At 41.9% G+C, this 23556-nt stretch overlaps 1 protein-coding gene and 1 long non-coding RNA gene across 2 annotated transcripts; both read left to right on the top strand.

Annotated features, from left to right (window-relative positions):
* Window positions 1-5417: 5417 nt before the first annotated feature.
* LOC139546949 (zinc finger protein 135-like) lies at window positions 5418-15681 on the top strand. Its single transcript, XM_071355944.1, has 2 exons — window positions 5418-6001; window positions 14427-15681. Exons 1-2 carry the CDS (start codon window positions 5698-5700, stop codon window positions 15542-15544), a joined length of 1422 nt encoding a protein of 473 aa, XP_071212045.1. The 5' UTR covers window positions 5418-5697; the 3' UTR covers window positions 15545-15681.
* A 6238-nt stretch (window positions 15682-21919) lies between these two features.
* Window positions 21920-22775, top strand: LOC139547684 (uncharacterized). The gene is made up of 3 exons (XR_011669585.1): window positions 21920-22207; window positions 22298-22359; window positions 22442-22775. It is a non-coding gene; the product is annotated as an uncharacterized lncRNA (long non-coding RNA).
* The last annotated feature ends 781 nt before the right edge of the window (window positions 22776-23556 follow it).

Raw genomic sequence — 23556 nt, 5'->3', positions numbered from 1 at the left:
GAGACTGTCCTGACTCGATAGACTGCATGCACAGAGACTGTCCTGACTCGATAGACTGCATGCACAGAGACTGTCCTGACTAGATAGACTACATGTACAGAGACTGTCCTGACTCGATAGACTGCATGTACAGAGACTGTCCTGACTCGATAGACTGCATGTACAGAGACTGTCCTGACTAGATAGACTACATGTACAGAGACTGTCCTGACTCGATAGACTGCATGCACAGAGACTGTCCTGACTAGATAGACTGCATGTACAGAGACTGTCCTGACTCGATAGACTGCATGTACAGAGACTGTCCTGGCTCGATGGACTGCATGCACAGAGACTGTCCTGACTCGATAGACTGCATGTACAGAGACTGTCCTGACTCGATAGACTGCATGCACAGAGACTGTCCTGGCTCGATAGACTGCATGCACAGAGACTGTCCTGGCTCGATAGACTGCATGCACAGAGACTGTCCTGACTAGATAGACTGCATGCACAGAGACTGTCCTGACTAGATAGACTGCATGTACTGAGACTGTCCTGACTCGATAGACTGCACTGAGACTGTCCTGACTCGATAGACTGCATGTACAGAGACTGTCCTGACTCGATAGACTGCATGTACAGAGACTGTCCTGGCTCGATGGACTGCATGCACAGAGACTGTCCTGACTCGATAGACTGCATGTACAGAGACTGTCCTGACTCGATAGACTGCATGCACAGAGACTGTCCTGGCTCGATATACTGCATGCACAGAGACTGTCCTGACTAGATAGACTGCATGCACAGAGACTGTCCTGACTAGATAGACTACATGTACAGAGACTGTCCTGACTAGATAGACTGCATGTACTGAGACTGTCCTGACTCGATAGACTGCACAGAGACTGTCCTGACTCGATAGACTGCATGTACAGAGACTGTCCTGACTCGATAGACTGCATGTACAGAGACTGTCCTGGCTCGATGGACTGCATGCACAGAGACTGTCCTGACTCGATAGACTGCATGTACAGAGACTGTCCTGACTCGATAGACTGCATGCACAGAGACTGTCCTGGCTCGATATACTGCATGCACAGAGACTGTCCTGACTAGATAGACTGCATGCACAGAGACTGTCCTGACTAGATAGACTACATGTACAGAGACTGTCCTGACTAGATAGACTGCATGTACTGAGACTGTCCTGACTCGATAGACTGCACAGAGACTGTCCTGACTAGATAGACTGCATGTACAGAGACTGTCCTGACTCGATAGACTGCATGTACAGAGACTGTCCTGGCTCGACAGACTGCATGCACAGAGACTGTCCTGACTAGATAGACTGCATGTACAGAGACTGTCCTGACTCGATAGACTGCATGCACAGAGACTGTCCTGACTAGATAGACTGCATGCACAGAGACTGTCCTGACTAGATAGACTGCATGTACAGAGACTGTCCTGACTAGATAGACTGCATGTACAGAGACTGTCCTGACTCGACAGACTGCATGTACAGAGACTGTCCTGACTAGATAGACTGCATGTACAGAGACTGTCTTGACTAGATAGACTGCATGCACAGAGACTGTCCTGACTAGATAGACTGCATGTACAGAGACTGTCCTGACTAGATAGACTGCATGTACTGAGACAGTCCTGACTCGATAGACTGCACAGAGACTGTCCTGACTAGATAGACTGCATGTACAGAGACTGTCCTGACTAGATAGACTGCACAGAGACTGTCCTGACTCGATAGACTGCACAGAGACTGTCCTGACTCGATAGACTGCATGTACAGAGACTGTCCTGACTCGATAGACTGCATGTACAGAGACTGTCCTGACTCGATAGACTGCATGTACAGAGACTGTCCTGACTCGACAGACTGCATGTACAGAGACTGTCCTGACTAGATAGACTGCATGTACAGAGACTGTCTTGACTAGATAGACTGCATGCACAGAGACTGTCCTGACTAGATAGACTGCATGCACAGAGACTGTCCTGACTCGATAGACTGCATGTACAGAGACTGTCCTGACTCGATATACTCGTTTTTCATGCACCTTGTTGTTGTTGAAATACTGCATTAAAGACATTCATGTAAAATTGCGCAACTAAGATCTTCTCTGCAAAAACGTCTAAATTATTTACAGATTTCTTGATTTAACTAATTAATCGATTAATTCTGACTATTTTGGAAGTGCAGTTGTCTTTCATAGGGTTAAATCTAAGATGGTGTGAGGGATCTTTGATTTGAACAGGTGTACAGTGCATTTGCTGAAAGACTCTGAGACCACGAGAAACAAGATTCTCTGGTCTGATGAAACCAAGATTGAACTCTTTGGCCTGAATGCCAAGCGTCATGCCTGGAGGAAACCTGGCACCATCCCTTCGGTGAGGCATGGTGGTGGCAGCATCATGCTTTGAGGATGTTTTTCAGCGGCAGGGACTGGGAGACTAGTCAGGATTAAGGGAAGTACAGAAAGATCATTGATGAAAACCTGCTCCAAAGCGCTCAGGACCTCAGACTGGGGCGAAGGTTCACCTTCCAACAGGACAACGAGTGGCTTCGGGACAAGTCTCTGAATGTCTGAGTGGCCCAGCCAGAGCCCGGACTTGAACCCGATCAAACACCTCTGGAGAGACCTGGAAATAGCTGTGGAGCGACGCTACACCTGACAAAGCTTGAAAGGATGTGCCAAGCTCGTAGCGTCATACCCGAGAAGACTCGAGGCTGTAATCGCTGCCAAAGGTGCTTCAACAAAGTACTGAGTAAAGGGTCTGAATAGTTATGTAAATGTGGTATTTCCATTTAATTTTAATTTTATAAATTTGCAAACAAATTCCCCAAAACCTGTTTTTGCCTTGCCATTATGGGGTATTGTGATGTCATAATGGGATATTGTGTTTAGATTGATGAGGAACACAAACAGTTTAATCCATTTTAGAATAAGGCTGTAACATAACAAAATGTGGAAAAAGTCAAGGGGTCTGAATACTTTCCGAATGCACTGTATGTAGCCTGCTAGATAGATGCAGAGTCAAGAAATGCTTGTACCTTTTTACCATCCATATCAACTGGAACCTGTCTATGCATACTGGAAACCATTACCTGGACGTTCTTTAAAAGAAGGTGTTATTGTTTACAATGTTGGGACATTGTTTGAAGCCACATCACATGGACGTTTATCAGGAAACACACACAATGCTCCCATTGGCTGATATCTGTGACTGAGAACACACACAAAGTGCTCACATTGGCTGATATCTGTGACTGAGAACACACACAATGCTCCCATTGGCTGATATCTGTGACTGAGAACACACACAAAGTGCTCACATTGGCTGATATCTGTGACTGAGAACACACACAAAGTGCTCACATTGGCTGATATCTGTGACTGAGAACACACACAAAGTGCTCACATTGGCTGATATCTGTGACTGAGAACACACACAAAGTGCTCACATTGGCTGATATCTGTGACTGAGAACACACACAAAGTGCTCACATTGGCTGATATCTGTGACTGAGAAGCACACAAAGTGCTCACATTGGCTGATATCTGTGACTGAGAACACACACAAAGTGCTCACATTGGCTGATATCTGTGACTGAGAACACACACAAAGTGCTCCCATTGGCTGATATCTGTGACTGAGAACACACACAATGCTCCCATTGGCTGATATCTGTGACTGAGAACACACACAATGCTCCCATTGGCTGATATCTGTGACTGAGAACGGGTTTGTGTTTATGCCACATTAAATCAAATTGTACAAAGTGTTCTCAAAAACACAATCTGTATGCTTTTGTTCATTTTAAAACATGAATTGAACATGGTGTGAGTAATTTAGTTTGATTTGTGTTAGTTTAAATAAAGTGTCAGTTTATCTTAAGTTTTGTCTAAAAAAAACACCTATTTTGATCAAAATATATATTTTTACCCTTAAGTGTTCAAATATAGCTGGAGTGTGCCTTTAATTATTTCTTTATAAAGGTAATATTATATTACATACAGTATGTTATAGGTATACTGGACCAAACGTTTATAAAGGTAATATTATATTACATACAGTATGTTATAGATACACTGGACCAAACGTTTATAAAGGTAATATTATATTACATACAGTATGTTATAGATACACTGGACCAAACGTTTATAAAGGTAATATTATATTACATACAGTATGTTATAGATAGACTGGACCAAACGTTTATAAAGGTAATATTATATTACATACAGTATGCTATAGATATACTGGACCAAACGTTTATAAAGGTAATATTATATTACATACAGTATGCTATAGATATACTGGACCAAACGTTTATAAAGGTAATATTATATTACATACAGTATGTTATAGATACACTGGACCAAACGTTTATAAAGGTAATATTATATTACATACAGTATGTTATAGATACACTGGACCAAACGTTTATAAAGGTAATATTATATTACATACAGTATGTTATAGATACACTGGACCAAACGTTTATAAAGGTAATATTATATTACATACAGTATGTTATAGATACACTGGACCAAACGTTTATAAAGGTAATATTATATTACATACAGTATGTTATAGATACACTGGACCAAACGTTTATAAAGGTAATATTATATTACATACAGTATGCTATAGATATACTGGACCAAACGTTTATAAAGGTAGGGCCTAGGTAATATTATATTACATACAGTATGTTATAGATACACTGGACCAAACGTTTATAAAGGTAATATTATATTACATACAGTATGTTATAGATACACTGGACCAAACGTTTATAAAGGTAATATTATATTACATAAAGTATGTTATAGGTACACTGGACCAAACGTTTATAAAGGTAATATTATATTACATACAGTATGTTATAGATACACTGGACCAAACGTTTATAAAGGTAATATTATATTACATACAGTATGTTATAGATACACTGGACCAAACGTTTATAAAGGTAATATATTACATACAGTATGTTATAGATACACTGGACCAAACGTTTATAAAGGTAATATTATATTACATACAGTATGTTATAGATACACTGGACCAAACGTTTATAAAGGTAATATATTACATACAGTATGTTATAGATAACTGGTTGAGTGTATTTATTGGTGTTTACCTTCTAAGGAGTTGATTGGACCTAAGTTTTAAAAAATGCACCCCACACCATAACAGAACCATCAAGAACGGAAGTGTTTCCTACATTCTGGCGCTTACCTCTACATTCATATTCATGTGTAGTTTGTGCAGAGTCGGTATAGGCTGTAACAAAAGAGAACACAGGTTTGATCATTTGGAATGATTTGTTATGAAATTGTTTAAAACTGCGTTACCAACTCCAGTCAGTAGGTGGCGAATGTGAGTATTTCAGGTGATGATTCTTGCTTGACGTATAATCTAGTGGACAGGACGCTTCTTCAACAACGACATGGCTACTTATTCAACCGTCTCAGTAGCTTGCTAGCCGACATAAAACAGAAATATTGAAGGTCTTAAGATTTTTTTGTGTGTGTAGCTACATGCATCTATCTCAGTGTTTTAAACCTATTTCTGTTTAACGTATCTACTTGTTGATTTAAACGTAGTTTTCTTGCTAAATTTTGATAGTGGGCATAACAGGCTTGTCACTCATGCTAACTAGCCAGTTAGCTAACATCCCTGACGATGAGCTCGCAAAGCTACTCCCCCCTGGTCCCTGCTAAAGAAGAGGAGGTCTGCTGCACGGAGGAAGAAGCTATGGGACTGAACATTGTGGTGAAAGAAGAAGAGGAGGATGTTACAGTGAAAGAAGAAGAAGACCATTTTAGAGTGAAAGAGGAAGAGGAGGCTGTTACAGTGAAGGAAGAGGAAGACCATTTTAGAGAGGAAGAGGAGGCTATCTCAATAAAAGAGGAGGAGGAAGACGTTTTGGGAGTGAAAGAGGAGGAAGGAGAGGAGGAGGAGGAAGAGACTGAAGAGCTGAACACCAGTGAGTACTGTTTTAAAAACAGGCCTTCAACTAAAGTTCTACACTTAAATATGTTTTCACGGGGTTCAGTACGAGAGAACAGTGTTCAACGTTTAATTCAACGGAAATGGCACAGTACTGAATGGCAAATGTAGGCCATTATTGTAAATCAGAATGTATTCTTAATGACTTGCCTAGTTGAATAAAGGTTAAATAAATATATACATTTTGCCATTTCAAATGGTCACACTCATATTCATCTAATCAGGCCACACCTCACCACAAAACCGTAACACCATGTAGCAAACGTTGACACAAACTGAACGCACCCCAGAACTGTATAAATTGTTAAAGGTGCAGTCTGCCATTGGTACATGCATTTTGGGGATTTTAAATTAATGATATAGAGGTCTGGTCATTTTCATTTCTTGGAGAAATAACTGTCTTACCCTATCAGAACCCAAAATATAAGTTTTACTGCAAAAAAAATGTAAACACCAAATTTTAAAGACTTTTTTAGACTAAAAAGATTGTCAAAACTGGTATAAAGCTAAGGGATGTGGATGGAGAAATGTAACCAGAGATATAGATTTATAGACAGATTTATAGACAGATATGGATACAAGGCCCGACCTGTCAAATTCATAGACAGAGACGTGGATACAAGGCCCGACCTGTCAAATTCATAGACAGAGACGTGGTTACAAGGCCCGACCTGTCAAATTCATAGACAGAGACGTGGTTACAAGGCCCGACCTGTCAAATTCATAGACAGAGACGTGGATACAAGGCCCGACCTGTCAAATTCATAGACAGAGACGTGGTTACAAGGCCCGACCTGTCAAATTCATAGACAGAGACGTGGATACAAGGCCCGACCTGTCAAATTCATAGACAGAGACGTGGTTACAAGGCCCGACCTGTCAAATTCATAGACAGAGACGTGGATACAAGGCCCGACCTGTCAAATTCATAGACAGAGACGTGGATACAAGGCCCAACCTGTCAAATTCATAGACAGAGACGTGGATAGAACGCCCGACCTTGCCGGAAGATTCCGACCCTACCGTTAAGCTTCTTTACACTGAGCTGCACCGGGGTTGGGAACGCAATCATGATTACGTTAAGGCACCATGGAGATGGCGTGAGATATGGGTCAGAAAAAACATATCACAACGCAGGGATGAGATGGCAGCTGTGGCTCTCGCTGGCTAGTATGAGGACCAAAAGGGCCGTTTTTCAAACTAGCATTATGTCAATCTTGGCATTGGGGTAAGTTTCCCTCCCCATATCATGCACCGGCAGTACCTAATATTAGGTCTAATACATGTATCCTATACTGACTAGTCTATTTACCCATTAGGTCTAATACATGTATCCTATACTGACTAGTATATTTACCCATTAGGTCTAATACATGTATCCTATACTGACTAGTCTATATTTACCCATTAGGTCTAATACATGTATCCTATACTGACTAGTATATATATCCACTAGGTCTAATACATGTATCCTATACTGACTAGTATATTTACCCATTAGGTCTAATACATGGTCTATACCTGGAGGGTAGGGGATTATACTGGTCTATACCTGGAGGGTAGGGGATTATACTGGTCTATACCTGGAGGGTAGCGGATTATACTGGTCTATACCTGGAGGGTAGGGGATTATACTGGTCTATACCTGGAGGGTAGGTGGTTATACTGGTCTATACCTGGAGGGTAGGGGATTATACTGGTCTATACCTGGAGGGTAGGGGATTATACTGGTCTATACCTGGAGGGTAGGGGATTATACTGGTCTATACCTGGAGGGTAGGGGATTATACTGGTCTATACCTGGAGGGTAGGTGGTTATACTGGTCTATACCTGGAGGGTAGGGGATTATACTGGTCTATACCTGGAGGGTAGGTGGTTATACTGGTCTATACCTGGAGGGTAGGGGATTATACTGGTCTATACCTGGAGGGTAGGGGATTATACTGGTCTATACCTGGAGGGTAGGGGATTATACTGGTCTATACCTGGAGGGTAGGGGATTATACTGGTCTATACCTGGAGGGTAGGGGATTATACTGGTCTATACCTGGAGGGTAGGGGATTATACTGGTCTATACCTGGAGGGTAGGTGGTTATACTGGTCTATACCTGGAGGGTAGGGGATTATACTGGTCTATACCTGGAGGATTAGGATTATACTGGTCTATACCTGGAGGGTAGGGGATTATACTGGTACTGCCTGGAGGGTAGGGGGTTATACTGGTCTATACCTGGAGGGTAGGGGATTATACTGGTCTATACCTGGAGGGTAGGGGATTATACTGGTCTAGGAGGGTAGGGGATTATACTGGTCTATACCTGGAGGGTAGCGGATTATACTGGTCTATACCTGGAGGGTAGGGGGTTATACTGGTCTATACCTGGAGGGTAGCGGATTATACTGGTCTATACCTGGAGGGTAGGGGGTTATACTGGTCTATACCTGGAGGGTAGGGGATTATACTGGTCTATACCTGGAGGGTAGCGGATTATACTGGTCTATACCTGGAGGGTAGGGGATTATACTGGTCTATACCTGGAGGGTAGGGGGTTATACTGGTCTATACCTGGAGGGTAGGGGATTATACTGGTCTATACCTGGAGGGTAGGGGATTATACTGGTCTATACCTGGAGGGTAGGGGATTATACTGGTCTAGGAGGGTAGGGGATTATACTGGTCTTGCCTGGAGGGTAGGGGATTATACTGGTCTATACCTGGAGGGTAGGGGATTATACTGGTCTATACCTGGAGGGTATGGGATTATACTGGTCTATACCTGGAGGGTAGGGGATTATACTGGTCTATACCTGGAGGGTAGGGGGTTATACTGGTCTATACCTGGAGGGTAGGGGGTTATACTGGTCTATACCTGGAGGGTAGGGGGTTATACTGGTCTATACCTGGAGGGTAGGGGATTATACTGGTCTAGGAGGGTAGGGGATTATACTGGTCTATACCTGGAGGGTAGGGGATTATACTGGTCTATACCTGGAGGGTAGGGGATTATACTGGTCTATACCTGGAGGGTAGGGGATTATACTGGTCTATACCTGGAGGGTAGGTGGTTATACTGGTCTATACCTGGAGGGTAGGGGATTATACTGGTCTATACCTGGAGGGTAGGTGGTTATACTGGTCTATACCTGGAGGGTAGGGGATTATACTGGTCTATACCTGGAGGGTAGGGGATTATACTGGTCTATACCTGGAGGGTAGGGGATTATACTGGTCTATACCTGGAGGGTAGGGGATTATACTGGTCTATATGCTGGAGGTTTGTTTTAGGTTTGTGTAGGTTTGTGCAGGTTTGTATAGGTAAAGTATAGGTAAAGTATAGTATATACCTGAAGGTGAGGGTGTGTTACATATATCTCAAGGTGCGGTTTGTTGGTTCTATGCCTGAGGGTGGGGTGTGTGTGGTCTCAGAGTGCCAGGTGTATGCTTGGTCTATACCTGGAGGATCACGGTCCTACTGGTCTATACCTGGAGGGTAGGGGGTTATACTGGTCTATACCTGGAGGGTAGCGGATTATACTGGTCTATACCTGAAGAGTGGGGTTATCTGGGTCTATACCTGGAGGGTAGGGGATTATACTGGTCTATACCTGGAGGGTAGCGGATTATACTGGTCTATACCTGGAGGGTAGGGGATTATACTGGTCTATACCTGGAGGGTAGGGGGTTATACTGGTCTATACCTGGAGGGTAGGGGATTATACTGGTCTATACCTGGAGGGTAGGGGATTATACTGGTCTATACCTGGAGGGTAGGGGATTATACTGGTCTAGGAGGGTAGGGGATTATACTGGTCTATACCTGGAGGGTAGGGGATTATACTGGTCTATACCTGGAGGGTAGGGGATTATACTGGTCTATACCTGGAGGGTATGGGATTATACTGGTCTATACCTGGAGGGTAGGGGATTATACTGGTCTATACCTGGAGGGTAGGGGGTTGTACTGGTCGACTGCCTGGAGGGTAGGGGGTTATACTGGTCTATACCTGGAGGGTAGGGGGTTATACTGGTCTATACCTGGAGGGTAGGGGATTATACTGGTCTAGGAGGGTAGGGGATTATACTGGTCTATACCTGGAGGGTAGGGGGTTATACTGGTCTATACCTGGAGGGTAGGGGATTATACTGGTCTATACCTGGAGGGTAGGGCATTATACTATGGTACTATACCTGAGGAGGGTAGGGGATTATACTGGTCTATACCTGGAGGGTAGGGGATTATACTGGTCTATACCTGGAGGGTAGGGGATTATACTGGTCTGTACCTTGGAGGGTAGGGGGTTATACTGGTCTATACCTGGAGGGTAGGGGATTATACTGGTCTATACCTGGAGGGTAGGGGATTATACTGGTCTTTACCTGGAGGGTATGGGATTATACTGGTCTATACCTGGAGGGTAGGGGATTATACTGGTCTATACCTGGAGGGTAGGGGATTATACTGGTCTATACCTGGAGGGTAGGGGATTATACTGGTCTATACCTGGAGGGTAGCGGATTATACTGGTCTATACCTGGAGGGTAGGGGATTATACTGGTCTATACCTGGAGGGTAGGGGGTTATACTGGTCTATACCTGGAGGGTAGGGGATTATACTGTAGGAGACCTCTAATGTTGTCTGGCCCAGGTTGTTATGGTAACCATTTAGTAGGAGACCTTTAATGTTGTCTGGCCCAGGTTGTTATGGTAACCATTTAGTAGGAGACCACTAATGTTGTCTGGCCCAGTTTGTTATGGTAACCATTTAGTAGGAGACCTCTAATGTTGTCTGACCCAGGTTGTTATGGTAACCATTTAGTAGGAGACCTCTAATGTTGTCTGACCCAGGTTGTTATGGTAACCATTTAGTAGGAGACCTGTAATCTTTGTCTGACCCAGGTTGTTATGGTAACCATTTAGTAGGAGACCACTAATGTTGTCTGACCCAGGTTGTTATGGTAACCATTTAGTAGGAGACCTCTAATGTTGTCTGACCCAGGTTGTTATGGTAACCATTTAGTAGGAGACCTCTAATGTTGTCTGACCCAGGTTGTTATGGTAACCATTTAGTAGGAGACCACTAATGTTGTCTGACCCAGGTTGTTATGGTAACCATTTAGTAGTTGAGACCTGTAATGTTGTCTGACCCCAGGTTGTTATGGTAACCATTTAGTAGGAGACCTCTAATGTTGTCTGACCCAGGTTGTTATGGTAACCATTTCAGTAGGAGACCTCTAATGTTGTCTGACCCAGGTTGTTATGGTAACCATTTAGTAGGAGACCTCTAATGTTGTCTGACCCAGGTTGTTATGGTAACCATTTAGTAGGAGACCTCTAATGTTGTCTGACCCAGGTTGTTATGGTAACCATTTAGTAGGAGACCTCTAATGTTGTCTGACCCAGGTTGTTATGGTAACCATTTAGTAGGAGACCTCTAATGTTGTCTGACCCAGGTTGTTATGGTAACCATTTAGTAGGAGACCTCTAATGTTGTCTGACCCAGCTTCCACATCTTTTGATTGCTGCTCAACATTTGTTAACGTGTGATATGTTTAGGGTCCTATTAAATCTGTTTTATTTTTTGCCTGATTCGGTTTCGTTTTTTCCCTCCAAATTCTGTTTTCTCCATTTTGTTTTCCAGTTTTCTGTTTTAACCAATTTTTTTCAGGTTTTCATTTGCAAAATCACACTTTAAAAAAATAAATAGATAACCAACATCGGATGTTCTAAGTCCACAACAATGGTTAAACTGCATCAGGAGACCACTTTTGAGGTCTGGGAAAATGTAAGAAATTTAGATTTTTGGGTGTAGTTACCCTTTAAATGCAAGTGCCCACCAGGAAGAGACCTGGGTGATGAGGACAAACATCCATATCACCATAAAGGACCTGAACTGATGCCGTAATGAACTGATAGAAGGATACGTTTAGAACACGTTTAGAACATTACTCAACGTTTAGAACATTACCCAACGTTTAGAACATGAACCAACGTTTAGAACATTACCCAACGTTTAGAACACGTTTAGAACATGAACCAACGTTTAGAACATTACCCAACGTTTAGAACACGTTTAGAACATGAACCAACGTTTAGAACACGTTTAGAACATGAACCAACGTTTAGAACACGTTTAGAACATGAACCAACGTTTAGAACACGTTTAGAACATGAACCAACGTTTAGAACACGTTTACAACATGAACCAACGTTTAGAACACGTTTAGAACATGAACCAACGTTTAGAACACGTTTAGAACATGAACCAACGTTTAGAACACGTTTAGAACATGAACCAACGTTTAGAACACGTTTAGAACATGAACCAACAACGTTTAGAACATGAACCAACGTTTAGAACACGTTTCAAACATGAACCAACGTTTAGAACACATTTAGAACATGAACCAACATTTCAGACCCGTTTAGAACATGAACCAACGCTAAACACCGTTTAGAACATGTACCAACGCACAACACGTTTAGAACATGAACCAACGTTTAGAACACGTTTAGAACATGAACCAACGTTTAGAACATGAACCAACGTTTAGAACACGTTTAGAACATGAACCAACGTTTAGAACACGTTTAGAACATGAACCAACGTTTAGAACACGTTTACATGAACCAACGTTTAGAACACGTTTAGAACATGAACCAACGTTTAGAACACGTTTAGAACATGGACCAACGTTTAGAACACGTTTAGAACACGTTTAGAACATGTACCAACGTTTAGAACACGTTTAGAACATGAACCAACGTTTAGAACACGTTTAGAACATGAACCAACGTTTAGAACACGTTTAGAACATGTACCAACGTTTAGAACACGTTTAGAACATGAACCAACGTTTAGAACACGTTTAGAACATGAACCAACGTTAGAACACATTTTAGAACATGTACCAACATTTCGAGACACATTAAACATGCAACATTTCAGACACGTTTAGAACATGAACCAACGTTTAGAACATGTTTTAGAACATATTCATGTTTAGAACACGTTTAGAACACGTTTCAACATATTACAACCCTTAAGAACATGTTTAGAACATAAAACAACATTTAGAACACGTTTAGAACACGTTTAGAATATGAACCAACGGTTCAAACACGTTCAACATAGAACCAACGTTTAGAACACGTTTAGAACATGTACCAACGTTTAGAACATGTTTAGAACATGAACCAACGTTTAGAACACGTTTAGAACACGTTTAGAACATGAACCAACGTTTAGAACACGTTTAGAACACGTTTAGAACATGAACCAATGTGGTTTATTGTCCTTTGAACTACTACTACTAGTTTGATGGTTGTAACCATCTATTATCCCATTAACAAATCACCCACACTTATTTAGTTTCCAATCTTCACATTTCTCCTAGTGTAGGCTACTTATGGTAATGAACGATATCAGCAACAGGCCTGTGATGGGTGATGGGTCGGTGGCGTTTTTAGTTTAGCGTTTCCCGCTCTGTTGTTGTTTGACTAGCGACGTTTCTGTAGCGATCATGTGATTGCAGAATTTGCTAAACAAAATGGCCACTGGATTGACGCACATAATCACGATATCACTCTGCCAGGTAGGCGTAGGCGTAGGCTACTTTGTAGTTAACTTTTTAATTGAGAATGTTTTTTGGGAAAGCCTTCCCATCTCTACCAGGTTATCTTAGGTTATATTAACATCATCGCTGACGGCTACACACAGGGACAGAGGCATTCCACTGTCGGTTCAGAAAGTGGCAGGTCCATTCTATTTTTTAAATGTAACCTTTAATTAACTAGGCAAGTCAGTTAAGAAACAAATTGTTATTTACGATGACGACCTACAGAGGAACTGTGGATTAACTGCCTTGTTCAGACGGTCTATTCACTGATGCATTTTGTTCCTGTCTTATGATTAACTCCTAACTTCAATACATTTAGTTGATTAACTTGGGCCAATTCATTAATGTTCTACTAACTTCAATACGTTCAGTTGATTATCTTGGGCCAATTCATTCATGTTCTACTAACTTCAATACGTTCAGTTGATTATCTTGGGCCAATTCATTCAGGTTCTACTAACTTCAATATGTTTAGTTGATTCTGAATATTGTTGAATTCCGTTTTAATGTCTGGATTAGGTGATTCAGGGCCATACATATTAGATAGGTCAGAGATCACAGCTCCTCCCTTTTCAATTGCAAAGTCATACAATACAAACTGTTTAGATTCTCTGTCAATAGTCTTTAGCTTTGGAGCAGGGGACAGTTGTAAAGGCTGTTTTCACGCCCCTCCAGCATCTCTGGGTTGAGATTGAGGGATCTAGTCATAGAAAATCCTTTTTATCCTTTGCCTGTTTCATTCAGGTCTCTGTTTAATCAAATAGTTGGTCTGTCTTTGGCAGGAGAAAGATCAGACTGTCACTCTGACAGCGGGAAGAATCCTTCAGGGGAACCAGATCCAGAGACGCCCAAACCAGCGAGACGACACCACTGCTCCCAGTGTGGAAAGAAATTTATCCAGTTATCGCATCTGAAAGCGCATGAGAGAATACATACAGGAGAAAAGCCTTACCGCTGTTCCCAGTGTGAAAAGAGTTTTACCCAGTTAAATATGCTGAAACGACATGAAATAATACACACAGGAGCAAAGCCTCACCAATGCTCTCAGTGTGGAAATAGTTTTACCCAGCTATGGAACCTGACAGTGCATGAGAGGGCACACACAGAGAAGCCTTACCACTGCACACAATGTGGAAAGAGTTTTAGCTGGTTAGGGAGCTTGAAAGTACATGAGAAAACGCACACCGGGGAGAAGCCTTACCACTGCTCTCAGTGTGGAAAGATATTTTCCCAGTTGGAGCAACTGAAAAAACATAAGAGAACACACACTGCAGATAAGCCTTACCTCTGCTCCCAGTGTGGGAAGAGATTTACCCTGCTGAGAAACCTGAAAAATCATGAGCTAATACACTCTCTATATAAGCCTTACCTCTGCTCCCAGTGTGGAAAAACATTTTTCTCATCAGATTCCCTGACAAAACATGAGCTAACGCACTCTGTAGAGAAGCCTTTCAACTGCTCACAGTGTGGAAAGACATTTTTCTCATTAGGGCCCCTGAAACAACATGAGAGAACACACTCAGTGGAGAAACCCTATCATTGCTCGAAGTGTGGAAAGAGTTTTACTTCATCGAATTCCCTGAAAAAACATAAAAGAATACACTCAGGAGTGAAACCCTACCACTGTTATCAGTGTAAAAAAAGTTTTACCCAATCGTGGCACCTGAAACATCATGAGAGGACACACGCAGAAGAAAAATCTTATCATTGCTCCCAGTGTGTAAAGAGTTTTACCATGTCAACATACCTGAAAAAACATGAGCTAACACACTCTGTAGAGAAGCCTTTCCACTGTTCGCATTGTGAAAAGAGTTTTAAGAATTTAAGGAGCCTGAAAGTGCATGAGCAAAGACACACTGCTCCCTCTGGGGAGAAAAATTTACTTGGTTTCAGCAACTGAAAAATCATGAAAGAATCCTAATGTGAAAAGAGATATACCATCAACATGTAAATGCAGAGTCTCAAATAGCTGTCTGTCCCTTTTAATAGCCGGGCAACGGCACACGTTTCAGCAAATAAACACTTGTTTCAAATAAACGCTGGGTCTAAAGGAATTGTTAATGAGGTTACCATGAATTACCATGAATTACCATGCATTGTTTACTAGGTTTTAATGTTTGATTTGTTACATTAGATAAACAATCATTTGTTTTTATCACCAGTAAGAAACTGCTAGCCATTAGCTGCTAACAGCTGAGAACTGCTCGCTTACTGGCAAGCACAAAAACAGTCAAGAACATCGGGAGTACAGACCCCTAGAAGTTGGCTGATCGCCATCTGGTGTCGAAAGTAAGAACTGCCAAAAAATGCACAGTCAAAGAGGAGAATAATTATTCTGCTAAAGGAAAATGTATTTTTCCCCCAAAAAATAAAGGCATATATATATAAAGGCATATGCCTTTATTTTGAGGAAAAGACACGTTTTCCTTCATCAGAATAAGATGGTGTATGTGTATACAACGTTTAGAACATTAACCAGCGTTTAGAACATTACCCAACATTTAGAACACGTTTAGAACACGTTTAGAACATTACCCAGCGTTTAGAACATTACCCAGCGTTTAGAACATTAACACACACACAGTTGAAGTTGGAAGTTTACATACACCTCAGCCAAATACATTTAAACTCAGTTTCACACATTTCCTGACATTTAATCCTAGTAAAAAGTCCCTGTCTTAGGTCAGTTAGGATCACCACTTTATTTTAAGAATGTGAAATGTCAGAATAATAGTACAGTGATTTTATTTCAGCTTTTATTTCTTTCATCACATTCCCAGTGGGTCAGAAGTTTACATACACTCAATTAGTATTTGGTAGCATTGCTGTTAAATTGTTTAACTTGGGTCAAACGTTTCGGGGAGCCTTCCACAATAAGTTGGGTGAATTTTGGCCCATTCCTCCTGACAGCGCTGGTGTAACTTAGTCAGGTTTATAGGCCTCCTTGCTTTCACACAATTTTTCAGTTCTGCCCACAAATTTTCTATAGGATTGAGGTCAGGGCTTTGTGATGGCCACTCCAATAACTTGACTTTGTTCTCCTTAAGTCATTTTGCCACAACTTTGGAAGTATGCTTGGGATCATTGTCCATTTGGAACATCCATTTGCGACCAAGCTTAAACTTCCTGACTGATGCCTTGAGATGTTGCTCCAATATATCCACATAATTATCCTTCCTCATGATGCGATCTATTTTGTGAAGTGCACCAGTCCCTCCTGCAGCAAAGCACCCCCACAACATGATGCTGCCACTCCCGTTCTTCACGGTTGGGATGGTGTTCTTCGGCTTGCAAACCTCCCCTTTTTTCCTCCAAACATAACGAGGGTCATTATGGCCAAACAAATCTATTTTTGTTTCATCAGACCAGAGGACATTTCTCCAAAAAGTACAATCTTTGCCCCCATGTGCAGTTTCAAACCGTAGTCTGGCTTTTTTATGGCGGTTTTGGAGCAGTGGCTTCTTCCTTGCTGAGCGGCCTTTCAGGTTATGTTGATATAGGACTCGTTTTACTGGGGATATAGATACTTTTGTACCTGTTTCCTCCAGCATCTTCACTAGGTACTTTGCTGTTGTTCTGGGATTGATTTGCACTTTCCGCACCAAAGTACATTCATCTCTAGGAGACAGAACGCGTCTCCTTCCTGAGCGGTATGACGGCTGCGTGGTCTTATGGTGTTTAACTTGAGTACTATTGTTTGTATAGATTAACGTGGTACCTTCAGGCGTTTGGCAATTGCTCCCAAGGATGAACCAGACTTGTGGAGGTCTACAATTTTTTGGCCTGATTTCTTTTGATTTTCTCATGATGTCAAGCAAAGAGGCACTGAGTTTGAAGGTAGGCCTTGAAATACATCCACAGGTACACCTCCAATTGACTCAAATTATGTCAATTAGCTTATCAGAAGCTTCTAAACACATGACATAATTTTATGGAATTTTCGAAGCTGTTTAAAGGCACAGTCAACTTAGTGTATGTTAACTTCTGACCCACTGGAATTGTGATACAGGGATTTATAAGTGAAATAATCTGTCTGTAAACAATTGTTAGGAAAAATTACTTGACTTGCCAAAACTTTAGTTTGTTAACAAGAAATTTGTGGAGGTGTTGAAAAACTTTAATGACTCCAACCTAAGTGTATGTAAACTTCCGATTTCAACTGTACTATATACAGTTCAACTGTATATGCAAACATACAGACATATGGACATACATATGGACATACATATGGACATACATATGGACATACATACATACATACATACATACATACATACATACATACATACATACATACATACATACATACATACATTAAGGAAATGGACACCAGGCTCAAATAGAAGCCTGTCTCTAATAGGAGCCTGTTGTGTTCAGTGATTTAAGCAAATAGAAGCCTGGACTGTTAATTGACGTTTTACGGTAGTACATCACAGGGAAATTCACACAGTGCTCCCAGAATTTAACGTTTTTCTTGTTTATGCCACATAACAAGTTTTAAAAAGTGTACTCATACAAAATTGTTATTTTATTTTAAAAACATGAATTGAACATGGAGTGAGTGAGTCTGTTTGAATATAGAGTATGTCGGGGAGGGGGTATATTTTGTTCTCTAGGCCAATGACATCAGAGGGCACCATCACACCAACTCCTTGCAGTCTGTGTCTAAAAAACACTGTTTTGATCAAAACCTTTAAAAAAAAATGTTTACCCCTGAAGTGTTCAAATATAGCTGGAGTGCATCTTTAATTAATTAATTATTTATAAAAGGTATACCCAGGTAATATTATGACATACAGAATGTTGCAGACACATTCATAAATGTTTGGTCCAGTGTATGAATGCCTGTCTGTCATCACTCAGCTTTCATAAATGTTTGGTCCAGTGTATCAATGCCTGTCTGTCATCACTCAGCTTTCATACATGTTTGGTCCAGTGTATCAATGCCTGTCTCTCCATCACTCAGCTTTCATAAATGTTTGGTCCAGTGTATCAATGCCTGTCTGTCATCACTCAGCTTTCATAAATGTTTGGTCCAGTGTATGAATGCCTGTCTGTCATCTCTCAGCTTTCATACATGTTTGGTCCAGTGTATGAATGCCTGTCTGTCATCACTCAGCTTTCATAAATGTTTGGTCCAGTGTATGAATGCCTGTCTGTCATCACTCAGCTTTCATACATCTTTGGTCCAGTGTATGAATGCCTGTCTCGTCATCACTCAGCTTTCAATTGGATTGATTTGTTTTAAGGCATGTGGAGCAGGTCGAGAGCTTCAAGTTCCTCACTGTTGCTAGGTAACACGCTGAGATTCATGGGAAGAAGCTGCCAAATGGAACTGATTTGCTCCAATTAAAATTCCTCAGTGTCCTACTGACTAAGAACTTACAATGTTCCACACACAGTCACGAAGAAGGCGCGACAGCATTGGCAGTAGAATGGCCCGTATCGAAGAGCTCAGTGACTTTCAACGTGGCACCGTCATAGGATGCCACCTTTCCCAACAAGTCAGTTGATCAAAATGTCTACCCTGCTAGAGCTTCCCCGGTCAACTGTAAGTGCTGTTAGTGTGAAGTGGAAACGTCTAGGAGCAACAACGGCTCAGCCGCAAAGTGGTGGGCCACACAAGCTCACAGAACAGGACCGCCGAGTGCTGAAGCACGTAATACGTCAAAATCCTCTGTCCTCGGTTGCAACACTCACTACCGAGTTCCAAACTGCCTGGAAGCAACGTCAGCACAAGAACTGTTTGTTGGGAGCTTCATGAAATGTGTTTCCACGGCCGAGCAGCCGCACACAAGCCTAAGATCATCCTGCGTAATGCCAAGCATAGGCTGGAGTCGTGTAAAGCTCGTCGCCATTGGACTCGTTCAGGCAAATCCCTGCTTGATTCAATGCTTCCTCTTTCTATTCCACATCAACTAACTCATGCCAGCAGTAAAATTTGATTTTAAAAAAAGAAAACAGATAAAAATACACTTTATGGAACAGCGAGGACTGTGAAGCAACACAAACTTAGACACATGCATACAAACACACAATAACATACACACTATATACACACATGGATTTAGTGTTGTAGATATGTGGTAGTAGAGTAGAGGCCTGAGGGTACACACTTAATATGTTGTGAAATCTGTTATGAATGTATTGTACATTTTTTTTAAATGTACAACTGCCTTAATTTTGCTGAACCCCAGGAAGAGTAGCTGTTACATTGGCAGCAGCTAATGTAGATCCATAATAAACCCCAGGAAGAGTAGCTGTTACATTGGCAGCAGCTAATGTAGATCCATAATAAACCCCAGGAAGAGTAGCTGCTGCCTTGGCAGGAACTAATGGGGATCAATATTAAATACAAATGTGGGATCCCTTAAAATTGAAATAGGTTCCTTTGAGAGAATCTTTAATCTTCTCAAACACATGAATAACTAGTTTCTCTTCAAATGGGTCTAGAATACAACCTTTTACACGGTCAGAATTCACTGTCATGTCATTATGTGCTGGGACAGCCTGTGGGACCTAACATTTAGTGAAATATTAAGACAATAGAAAGACAAGTTCATATTATTATCATGAACACTGAACAAAAATATAAACACAACAACTTCAAAACTTTGACTGAGTTACAGTTCATATGAGGAAACCAGTCACCAGTCCTGACTTCCTGTATGTAGTAAAGGAATAGTATTGAGGAAACCAGTCACCATCACCAGTCCTGACTTCCTGTATGTAGTAAAGGAATAGTATTGAGGAAACCAGTCACCGTCACCAGTCCTGACTTCCTGTATGTAGTAAAGGAATAGTATTGAGGAAACCAGTCACCATCACCAGTCCTGACTTCCTGTATGTAGTAAAGGAATAGTATTGAGGAAATCTCCACAAACCATTTCTGACCTGCTTTGTTATGATGAAACAGGAAAGAGCTTTCCCCAAACTGTTGCCACAAAGTTTGACGCACAGAATCGTCTCGTGTCATTGTATGTTGAAGCGTTAAGATTGCCCTTCAATGGAACTAAGGGACCATTATTCCTCCTGCACCAAACGTTATAGTTGCCACTGCAGTCGGGCAGGTAGCATTCTCTTGGCATCCGCCAAACCCAGATTCATCCGTTGGACTGCCAGAGTCATCATTGATGAAGCGTTCCCACTGCTCCAGAGTCCATTGGCGGCGAGCTTTTACACCACTCCAGCTGACGCTTGGTATTGGCCATGGGGATTTTCGGCTTGTGTTCGGCCATGGAAACCCATTTCATGACGTGTACAACAGCGTGTTCCAGTTCCCACCAATATCCAGCCACTTCGCAAAGCCATTGAAGAGGAGTGGGACAACATTCCACAGGCCACAATCAACAGCCTGATCAACTCTATGAGAAGGAGATGTGTCGCGCTGCATAAAGCAAATGGTGGTCACACCAGATACTGACTGGTTTTCTGGAATTTATTTCAATTGACTGATGTCCTTTATATGAACTGTGTAAAATCCTTGATTGTTGTGTGTTGCGTTTTTATTTTTGTTCCGTGTATATAGCATTTGTAAACACTGTTAATCTACACCTGGGGCCTGTTGCACAAAAGTAGAATTAAGACATCCGGGATAAATGACTCAGCTGAGCTCAATGAAGCCAAAACATGTGCGTCCAGGCTTAATTGGTTGCACAAAGACCAAGCCAGGATGAGCAGACACGGATTCATTAAGCCAGGTGAAACCAATCCTGGATAGGTGCGCGCTCACGGCTCACTCAAATAGACCCCGCCACAGATCACAGATTAACTGATTTACCATGGCAACTAGAGCCGCGTACTTTTCCCCGTCGGAAGCACAAATCCTCATGGAGGCATACGAGGAGGTAAAAGATATAATTAAGAAGAAAGGCAACACCGCCACAGTGATAAAGCAAAGAGAAAAAGCGTGGCAAAGTATTGCAGACCGCCTGAATGCGTAAGTAGTGCACAATTACACACTCACCGCTCCGCTGAAACATCACAATTACAATTCAAATATTTAATTCACATCTTCCAAAAATGCAGTTGTACTGTAATTATGAAACGGTTAAATTTTTAATTGAAATGCACTGCAGATATGAGTGAAATTGTGTAAAGTAACTCCATCACACTGTATAAAGCTATGATAAATTTTTTGATATTTTTACTGAAAACAAGACAAAAATACCAAGTAATTTTTTGCAGTGTGACTCCATTAAATGTGTGTGTGTGTGTGTGTGTGTGTGTAGATTAAACATGAGACGAACGGGGAGGTCGCAGCAGGTCAAAATCAAATACAAGAACATTCTGCAGAATGGTATGGTCCCTGACTAATATTTAACAAAGCACAAGCATATATTGTACCCAGAAGGTGCCTGCTCACACATTGTCTGTACTGTTTTAGCAGTGAAAAAGAATACCCACAGACAAGGCACGGGTGGTGGGTCACCAAAGGCTGACCTTACCCCAGCAGAGGACATGGCCTTGGAGCTAAATAAAGGCAGGCCCGTCTTAGAGGGGATCCCTGGGGGGAAAGAGACGAGCATAGGTTCCTCCCAAGATGCCACCCGCTTCATTCAAGGTATGTCCTTCCATCTCTACATGGGATACAACCACATTCATATTGAATCAATTTGGACTGTCTGACTTTGGTTTACCTATTGCCTTGCAGTGTCTGGCAGCACTGTGTTCCTGTTAGAGCCACCAGCACAAGCACCAGACGATGCTGATCCAGTGAGTACTCCATCAAAGGCATACTGTAGGCCTGGCATGTCTTGTCTACTAGCTTCAATATGAATCCGATTAAATGTGATAGGGTGAAGGCCCCAGTGCAGCAGCAACAGCACATGATGGAGACGATGATGAGGAGGAGACCATCTCTCTGGATTCCAGAAGGCATGAGGTATCATGTTAAGACTGTGAAAGTACTATTTACTCTACAATGGTGAGGAGTCCTCATCAAAAAATCTAATTTCTTTTACAGGACCCAGATGCTATACAGTGGGAAAACCAGCCTGGCAACATAGTGCGTATTAATAAAAGGACACCACATCCTGCCAAATTCCAGCTGCGCTAATTGTATTGTGTTCACAGAGCTCACAAGCTATCAGAAAGTTGTATGGCAACCACCTCCGGCGCCAAATAGAACTGGCAGGAGAGCATAGACATTCAGTACAAGAAGAAAAAGATGGAAAATCTTGCACTGGAGTCCGAAAATAGAAAAAGAGGACAATTAGGAAACTGGACCTTGAATGAAAAAACTTGAGAGGGAGGTGAGATATGCCTTCAATGCCCTGTTGTGTCTAACTGTAACACAAATGTATTAATCATTATTTTTCTTTCCTCCCCAGCTCCAAGAAGATGACACAGCTCAAAATAAAAATTAGGTATATTCTCGTAAAGTCAAGTGAGCCATGACATATGAGCTCTTATTGTGAGCACACAGGACGGTGGCATCTTTCTAAGGTTTTTTTTATTTTCCCAGCAATGAGTACAACCAAGTCATCGTTATAAGGCACAACAACCATCTACCACCCCCCCAGCACCAGGTGTGGCCACTAGCCTATATGAAGGCCCAGAATTTGTGTTCCTTTCTGCTCTGACAATGGCATGCCCATTCGTGCGAGATGTGGTGGATGAAGAAGCACTTGTGCTGAGGAGAGCCTTCAGGCGAGAAAGGGTCTTCAGGGACCGGTTGGACCCACTGGCCTTCCCTGATGACCATCTATATGAAAGATACAGGTTTTCTGCAGATGGCATCAGGTATCTCAGACTACTGGGTCCCAGGATTAAGCACCGCACTGCACGGAGCCATGCACTGAGTGTGGAGCAAATGGTTTGTGTGGCCTTGCGCTTTTTTGCTAGTGGAGCCTTCCTGTACTCAGTGGGGGATGTAGAACAGCTGAACAAGGCCACAATTGCCCGCACAAT

Source organism: Salvelinus alpinus, chromosome 2, assembly GCF_045679555.1.
Source record: "Salvelinus alpinus chromosome 2, SLU_Salpinus.1, whole genome shotgun sequence".
In the NCBI taxonomy this organism is placed as follows: Eukaryota; Metazoa; Chordata; class Actinopteri; order Salmoniformes; family Salmonidae; genus Salvelinus; species Salvelinus alpinus.
This window is presented reverse-complemented; position numbering and strand designations above follow the sequence as displayed.